This window comes from Sphaerodactylus townsendi, linkage group LG06 (genome assembly GCF_021028975.2).
Source record: "Sphaerodactylus townsendi isolate TG3544 linkage group LG06, MPM_Stown_v2.3, whole genome shotgun sequence".
Lineage (NCBI taxonomy): Eukaryota > Metazoa > Chordata > Lepidosauria > Squamata > Sphaerodactylidae > Sphaerodactylus > Sphaerodactylus townsendi.
Window position 1 is genome coordinate 94,077,578 of NC_059430.1, and position 8,662 is coordinate 94,086,239.

Genomic DNA, 8,662 nt, shown 5'->3' on the forward strand with positions numbered 1-8,662 from the left:
AAGATCCCAGCCGACCCCCTCCCGCTACTCCAGGCTTTACTCGCCCCACAGAAACTCCATCTATTGCAGCCCATTCCCTTTTGTTACGAGATACACCTATATTACACAACCACGCGCCTATCGAACTGCATTTCCCATCATGCCAAGAGGGCGGGGACGAAAGAAGGGGAGGGGGACGTTTCTCCCCCCCCCCCGCTGCGGGCGGCACGTGCCTCCTTTTCTCGGCCAGGAGTGGGCGTGGCCGGGGCGGGTCACGTGCCTTTGTTTGGCGCTTTTGTGTCGCGGGCAGGGCTGTTGGGCGCTGAGTCTGTGTGTAGCCGTGGTGGTGACAGGAGCAGGTGGGTTCGCGGAGTGTCTGAGCGGGAGGAAAACAAACAAACAAGAAGAGGCTGTTTAATTCCGACGCCGCCGGTTGACGCGGGATGGGTGTTAGTGTGGAGGCGCGAGCCGGGCTGGTGAGCACACAGGCGGCGGGGGGGGTTGTTCCCACTTGGAGCCGCTTTGTTTGGACTTGGGGACTCTAAGGAAGCGGGGAACAAAGGGGCTGGGAGGGAGCGTGCCTTCCCTAGAGCGCAGTTGTTGTATGCTCGGAAGGCTCGCTTTCCGGAGGCTTTCGGGCGGCGTCCAGTCAGGAAAGGGCGCCCCCCCCCCCGTCCCCACTTTTCTCGTCAGCTTCGGATTTGCCTTGTTCGACGGTCTTCTCCCTTCTCTTTTTTCCCTCCTCCCTCGGCAGGAGCGGCCCTTCGGCCATTGTTCGTGGGAAGGGGCGGGGCTGCTTTTTGCCGCGCGTGCCGAGGCGGAGGGATTAAAGGAGAAAGAGAATCTCCTCAGGGAGGGGATTAGCTCCTCGGCGAAGGGGGAAAAGTCGGGGCTTTGCCCTTAATGCAGAAAGAGGCTGGTAGAAGGAGAAGAGGCGACCGCTAAAGGTTTGTTGGTTTTTTTGCTACCGTTCCGCCAGTCTTTTTGGCGGGGACGGGAAGAGCGGCTGTCCAGAAAGGGAGGGAAAGAAAAACACGGTTCGGGGAGGGGGACGCGGCAAAGCCCGCCGAGCAGCAGGTGCCCGGATGTTACCGTTGGCCCGGCCCCTCCTCCTCCCATCTCGGGGGGCTGAGGCGCGCGCGCGCTCTCGGTCAGTTTGAATTCGGTGCGGTTCTGGAACTGCGCGTTCGGTGGGCGTGGCCTCGGGGAGGGAGGGCCTTTTCCCACCCAATTGTCGCTGCTGATAGTTGACTGGCCGTCTTTTCCTTGGCCCCGCCCCTAGGTTTAGTAGTACATTATGTGTAACGGGACGCATTTTTTATGCCTCCCAACATGGGCGTCGGTTTTCTTCCACTGGCCTTCTACCTATTGTCTCTTCTCCGATTAAATGGTTTGCCCGTTTTATCTCATAAGCATTATTTTAATGGATTGTATCAAAAGTTACATGTGCTTAGTGGTAAAAAAAGTCCATGCCTCGGGGTTTTTTAAAAATATATGTTTTGATACTTTCTGTCATTGGCCGTTTGGCTACGGAATCCTGAGTCTTTAGCCTCTTGGGTTAGCGAACCATTACTTGAATCGTTCGCCGAGGTACAGAACAGTATTATCGTTTGCCGCGGTTTAGAGGTGGCTGAACTAAGAATGAGGTGGTGTTCTCCCAGATAAGGGAGAACTCTAGCGGTTCAGTGAATGGAGAAGCGCCTGTATTGATTATCCGTAGGTTACAATTGCTATTTATCAATGGAAGACAGTAGGTAGAAGATTAGCAATTACAGTTGTGCCAGTGGCTTGCTTTTAGGTGCTCCTTTTTGTATCTGGTAGGAAGATGTGAACTAGGCACCCAAGCAACCAGTGCTTCAGGGTTTTGCCAGCACCAAATTACAGTTTATTTGAATAACTTGTAGGATTTATTTTCAACAGTCGTTCCCATTTCATATTGTTATTGATATTAGGCATTAATCAGCCATATATATCAATCACGCTGCTCAACAAAAATCAGAATATTTATGTAACCATGGGCGAGTAGATGTAAAAGCAGACTTTTTTTAAAGCCCAAGCCTTTAGTAATATGATTTGACTTAGCATTGACATAGAACTTTGGACCATTGTTTGCTTTTAAAATTAGGTTCGGGGTGGGGTGAAAATTAGATTACAAGTTAGGCTAAAGTAGCTGCAATATATCTGGAGCAGCTTGAAGATGCTCTGCATCTTTTAAAGTCAAACAACATAAAGCTAAGCTCTGAGTGCATGCAGAACATTTGAAATTAAGCTAACTTGTGTGACTTTGATAGCATAACATTTAAAATGGACTTCGCTTCTTGACACATCCTAGAGTGCATAATGAAAATTCTTGGAACAAAGTTTAATAGTATTACTGGTATATTGCTTCCATTTATCTAAAGTTGTATTTCAACTTTCTTAGTGTCGTGCTTACTAGAGTCTCTGCACCACATTCTTTTGAAGTTTTAAACATGGCGTCGTCTGGTAAGTATTCACAGTAGTCTATTTGTAAAAGTTCTTGTAGGACCTTGTTGACAGATGTTGAAACACCTGTATATTTTGTTTGCTTTGGGGTTGCTCGTAAAGATTTTTCAGAATGTCATTTAATGCACTGAAAAGTGCCTGTCCATCCCTAAGAAAGTTCAGATGGCTTGTAGGCTTGAATTATAAAAAGCTTATCCACTGGTGAAGTCATAGTGCTTATCTGATCTATAATTGCAGATTAAATCTGCAATTGCTTTATGACGAATGGGAAGACTTACGGGCAGGCCAATCCAGATGGGAGGAGCTTCATGACAGGAGAGCATGATGGAGGTAGTGTAGTGCCCCCTCCAAAGGGGCTTCTGGCAGTAAAGAAAGGAGGAAAAGTGAAAAACCCTTCTGCCTCCTGAATAGCCACATAAGCTACACAGACATACACCACGCTTTCCGGTGATGTACGTTTACAGCCGCAGAGGGGGTGAACACCCCAGCCTGACCCCCGCTGCACTGGTGAAGCTTCTAGGGGACATCCACTGGGCGTGGCAGCCTTGGAGGTACAATGAGGTGGGCAAATGCACTGGTGCTGCCCTCTGCCACACCCACAGCCCATTTTGTCATTGTCCCCATATGGAGTGGGCCCTAGGGCTTTGTCTGCCAAAAAAAAAGTAACTTTAGAAGTGGCATTTCCAGAAATTTTGATGCTATGGAAAAACCAAATTTTTAGAAAAATTGAAACATATTCAGTACTTGTTTTTTTTATTAAGGCTAAGTTTATTTTACTGGTTTAACAATGTAAAATACATAATTTATAGCTAAGTAGTGCTGTTTGGCATACTTATGGAATTAGAAAATATAAGTGAATGTTCCTCAAACAACATTGCAAATATAACATTTGACAAGCTATTGTGTTTTGCACATATATGTTCATTTTGCCATCTGAAAGGTAGAGAAACACTGATTTTTTAAAAAAAAATATGCTGTGTGGGTAGTCTCATAGTCATACTAGGACTGTGAGCATATTTGAATACCAAGTTAAAGCGTATATATTGGAGCTCCTAATGTATTAATATACTGCATGACTTTGACTAAATTATGCAAATTTAGACAAACATATTTCCTTATCTAAAAAACCCTACAGGGTGTCTGATTAAGCTGTGATATGGCAGCAGTTTTGCACCATCAAAAAATGCCAGTTTTTCCAGTAAGGTGATGGGTTATGTTTTTCCCCAGGTGTCCTTATTTAAGTCTAATTGTGAAAATAGATTTTTTTTCTACCTAATATAGTATGGCATGATAACGGGATATTTGGGCCCATATCTTTGCTTAGCATTTAAACTGGCTTCCTTTAAGGATGCAGAAAATCAGAGTACTTGGAATTTGGTTAACTCCTTAGGCCTCATGCCATGCCAAGACTTGCATGATCCCTTGGGGGAAGCCATGATTAATAACTCTGTAGCCTTGGAATTCAACTTGCTTCATTCAGCTAGAGGGGCTTTCTTAATCACAACTGACTTTGTAAGTGTGATAGGGCTTGGAATGCTAACTGTGACAACCTCTGTTCTAGACATGCAGGTGAAAGAACTGGAAAAACGTGCTTCTGGCCAGGCATTTGAACTGATACTGGGTCCTCCTTCAAAAGATGCCGTTCCAGAGTTTCCCCTTTCTCCTCCAAAGAAAAAAGATCTCTCGCTGGAAGAAATTCAAAGGAAGCTAGAAGCCGCAGAAGAAAGGCGCAAGGTAAATGCACATATTCCTAATACTTAGCAGTTGTAATATGTATCTGTATCCATATATATTTACTACTTGAATGCGTGTGAAAAATATTGCAAGTTATTGGTTTCTTTATAATTGTCAAACAGTGAAGCACTGACTTTATTACAAATAAAACCATAGCAGTGTTTCCTGAATGGTTCTGTTTTCATGCATTTTCACAAAAACACAAGATTCCCAAGTTATGTTTAAAAACATTGGACAAGACTTAAAATGCCAGAGGAAGGTTTTAAAAATATATATAATGTAAGGAAACTTGCATTGAGTAAGTATTCTGCTGTGGTTGGAACAAACTTGGTTATTAGTAGGCTGAGACTACTGTCAGTGACCCAGATCTATCCTTAATGCAGTCAACCACTGTAATTACATACAGACCTCTCTCAACTAAACATGGAATGGATCTATATTCTAGTCCCATGAAGCTGAGGTGTTGAAACAACTGGCTGAGAAACGAGAGCATGAGAAAGAGGTGCTGCAAAAGGCGATTGAAGAAAATAACAATTTCAGCAAAATGGCAGAGGAGAAGCTGACCCACAAAATGGAAGCGAACAAAGAGAACAGAGAAGCACAATTGGCTGCTAAGATGGAGCGCTTGAGAGAGAAAGTAAGTCTGGAGTTCAGGGATCCCACAGAAAGTACAGTGGGGATTGGAATCACCAGTAATTTTTAAATTTGATAACTGGGCAAGGTAGGGCATCTGGCATATGCATAGAATTTTTTTAAAGGACTAAATATGGCAAATCCATGCACTGTCTGTCTGTTCGGATGTAGAACACACAAATCATGAGAATCCAGGAAGCTGCATTATCCTGAGTTAGTCCCATGACCACTGTTTTCTAGTTTGGCTGGCACCAGTTCTCCAAGGTTTTATGGGGAAAATCTTTCACATTGCCTCATGCCTGATCCTTTAATGTGGCAGCATCACTGAATTAGATGGTGCTTTAGCAAGTTAGCATTGGCCTTCTAGGATGAAAACTTGGCCTATGAACAGATGAAAGTGTACATCTGGTTGGGTGCATAGCTGTCAAAATACTTTTAAGACATACATGGCAGAGGTGGCAAATGTACTGTTTTATGAGTCCAATCCTGTAAATGTAACACAAGTAAAATCTGGTTTTGGTAGACCAAGACTCTTGAATGTGACTCTTAGTCTAATTCAGTTCTGTTGTAATCAGCTGATCTTGCTGTCTTGATTTTGCTAAACTAGGATAAGCATATTGAAGAAGTACGGAAGAACAAAGAAGGAGGCAAAGAATCTGGTGAAAATGACAGCGACTGACTTCATCCTGAAAACTGACTTTCTCCCCTTTGTTGAAATATCCAAAGACTGTATTGGCCAGTGTTTTTGTTAAGTTCCTAGAAAACTGATGTAGAACTGTATAGTTAGATCCAACTGTACATTTACTTTGGGGAACGAGAGGGGAGCCCTTTCATGTTCACTCTTTTTCTAAACTGTTGTCTTTCCAGTGTAGCTATCTTGTTGCATTTCTTCTATTCCAGTGCATTTTGTTCCTGGATTGATGGCTAGTGCTGTATCCAGCTGGCATACTTGTGAACGGAATATGTAGTGTAATGTTCATGCTGAATCTGTTACACTTCAGTATCTGTCAGTCTTACAATATTACTGTAACCAAGTGACTTAAATAAAGCTGCACACTGCTATTATCACAGGTGACTGTTTCTGAAGCTAGCATGACACATACTTAACATGCAATTCAAGCATAGCTATGGCTGAAATATATTGTTACAATATTGAAATGCCTGCAGACAAAATTTTTGTTTAATGGCTAGTAAGTCCACAGTAGCCTTTTTTGTCCCCTTAGAGTTGTGCCTATTGTCCCAATTCTACAATAGACCTTTGTCTTACACCTCAGCAGTTGTCAGCTGCTGTTTTGCTGAAACCATTCAGAACCACCTCCCTCCATAGATGTGTTTGAAATTCCAACAAATAACTCCTTGTTAACATGCAACTGATCTGACCTTGAAAGCATTTGCTTTAACTTGAAATTTCATTTGGAATGTTAAACTTGTCCATCATACTGTAAGCAGTTAATGTTGGAAGTAGTACCTTAGTATCAAGTACATGGAATAAAAACAGGCTTGGGTGAAGGAGTAAGGTTACATATTCCATGACTGCTAAAGACTTTCGGAGCAGATAATATGTTCCGGTTAAAATAATATTGCAGTTCAGTTTATTTAACTGAAGTAATTGGTGGTACCCTAATTGCATTGTTGAGGTCCCTGGGCTGATCTGCATAATTCCACACACACATACTAAGATTTTCAGGACCCCTATAGTTGTACAGCTATTTTACAGTTCCTTTATAAAATAGCTCAAGGTTTCAACCTTTGTGAGGAAGATATTCTAACCTTTGGATGGATTTAAAGGAATGATGTCAAAGTAGTTGTATGTGCAACATAAGCTGCTTGGGCTTCTATTAGTTTGGTAGCTAAATAGCTCCACCATGTGGCTTAAAGGGGAAGTTATTATATACCACTGCATACTAGGACTGAAATGTTAAGAAACAGCAATACTCAACTTTCTACATAAGTAGCTAACTGCTTTGGGAATCTACAGAAAATGACTGGCAACTACTTGTAAACTTTAATTTGAGAGCTTCCGCACCTTCCAGCTTTAGCAATGTTTGTCAAAATAGTATGGTGCTAGATTCAGTTTTTTGGTAGTAGAAATGTGAAACTACTTCCTGTGCATGCTTGATTTTGTTCAATATATCAGCATATTAAAAAGTACAACTGAATGCATCTCTGTAACAGACTGAGTCAGCCAACAATAAATACACTTAAATAAAATGGTTCTTACTGACTAAGCGGGTGTCATTAGAAACATCTGGCAACACTGAAGAAGGAAGGAGTTGGCTTGCAGAACAATACACGTTTAGTGATGCAGTAAGCTGAGGAGTGGGTGATTCAAATTAAAAACATCTACACTTTAAACCTATGATGGAGGTGTTTGTGGAAACTTGTCCCCTTTATTCATGATTATCAGCTGTAGTCAGGAATAACTATCCTTTACCCTTGTTAAATACAGAGCTCTGATGCCAAGCAGTTTGGAAAAATGGGCCACAGTGAAAGGCTAGAGAGGAGAGGTGGATTACTGTGGAAACTTTCATGTATCTATTTGGTTCAAAATGTCATTTCTCACTTTTGTGAAGATTGCTGGTTCTTTGAGTGTAAGTTAAGTGTTTATTATGTCACATTAATTGCTGTATCTGAATTCCTTGAGATTTTACATTACCAGGGTCTAGGATGTACTATGTTGAAGTGGTCAGTTACAGCCCTGAATATGTTAACTACTAATTTGTGAAATAGTAATGTGGAAGAAGTTTGGATGACATGTAATTGCAGGAATCAATGTAATAATTTTTCAGCCAGTGCATACAAGGGGTCACTTTCAATTGGAATTTTATTTCCTTCACCTATATGGTGCCTTTCTAAAGGGACTCAAAACAGCTTATGTCCATTTTATTCTTACAGTAGCCTGTGAAGTAGGTAAGGCTGAGAGTGTGACTGGTCCAAGGTCGCCCAGCATGCTTCCATGGCAGAGTGGGGGATTCAGAATTCGGTATCCCACATCTTAGTCTGACACCACACTGGCTCAAACAATGTAAAGTCTGGTAGCTCACAATCAGCAGTTTCTGTGAGCTTGGATCTGAAAAATACTTTTGAAGATACCTAATAGGTAGCTTAGTGGGTAACTGGTAAAACCAGATGAGAGCCACTGTATCTTGTAGGACCCTTGTATGTTTTTCTTAGTGGGGCAAACAGTTCTGGAGTTGGGAAAGGGTTAATCTCCCCCACAAATGCACACTACTACAAGCATTTGAAAAAACTGATTACTGTTCTGCTAGTCCTATGCGAGGCATGCATGGTTCTGAAAACAAGTAGCAATATGGGCTCCTGTGCCACTCTAGTATGCTGCTCCGGGAAGGGAGACACTAGCATGGGAAGGACTTGTGATGTATAGTTGTGCCAAACGCTGTAGCCTTTGCCCCTTCTATTAAGTGTTTGTGATATGAAAGTGCTATTGCACAAAAATTGTAAGCCCAATAGTGCCTCTACCACCACCAGTACACTGTGCCAAAGAAATGGCAGTGGGTTTTTAAATCTGTACTGCCAACCTTTGCCCCAATCGAGGCACTGTTTATTCACTAAATGCATCGAGGGTGGGCAGAGAAACAGAAAATGAAATGGATGTGGTCGAGCTGGTTGTTCCGATGTATAAAGACTTAAGACTGGCGGGAATCTGAAGTGCAGCACTCTGTTCCAAGGAGCATCAGCCTTCCTGTTTTTAAGTCCCAAGAAACGTGCCAGCTGGCGTCCCTCACCCGCCTGACGCAGCCCCTTCCACCAACCCCTTGCCCAGCGGTGGGGAGGGGGCTTCCCTGCCAGGCGGCCCCCGTTATGTAACGAA

General features: G+C 42.9%; 1 protein-coding gene across 2 annotated transcripts; it reads left to right on the top strand.

The window, feature by feature from the left end:
* The first annotated feature begins 231 nt into the window (after window positions 1-231).
* Window positions 232-7,041, top strand: STMN1 (stathmin 1). Of its 2 annotated transcripts, none has more exons than XM_048500094.1 (5): window positions 232-338; window positions 2,402-2,463; window positions 4,025-4,197; window positions 4,643-4,834; window positions 5,438-7,041. In XM_048500094.1, exons 2-5 carry the CDS (start codon window positions 2,451-2,453, stop codon window positions 5,507-5,509), a joined length of 450 nt encoding a protein of 149 aa, XP_048356051.1. In that variant the 5' UTR covers window positions 232-338; window positions 2,402-2,450; the 3' UTR covers window positions 5,510-7,041. The 2 variants fall into 2 exon arrangements, with proteins under 2 accessions (XP_048356051.1, XP_048356052.1); XM_048500095.1 differs by having other exon boundaries at window positions 313-455.
* Window positions 7,042-8,662: the final 1,621 nt, after the last annotated feature.

Coding starts and splice junctions, on each gene's coding strand:
- STMN1 (XM_048500094.1), top strand. Junction 4,198..4,642: donor CCGCAGAAGAAAGGCGCAAG/GTAAATGCACAT, acceptor TCTATATTCTAG/TCCCATGAAGCTGAGGTGTT. Junction 4,835..5,437: donor TGGAGCGCTTGAGAGAGAAA/GTAAGTCTGGAG, acceptor TTGCTAAACTAG/GATAAGCATATTGAAGAAGT.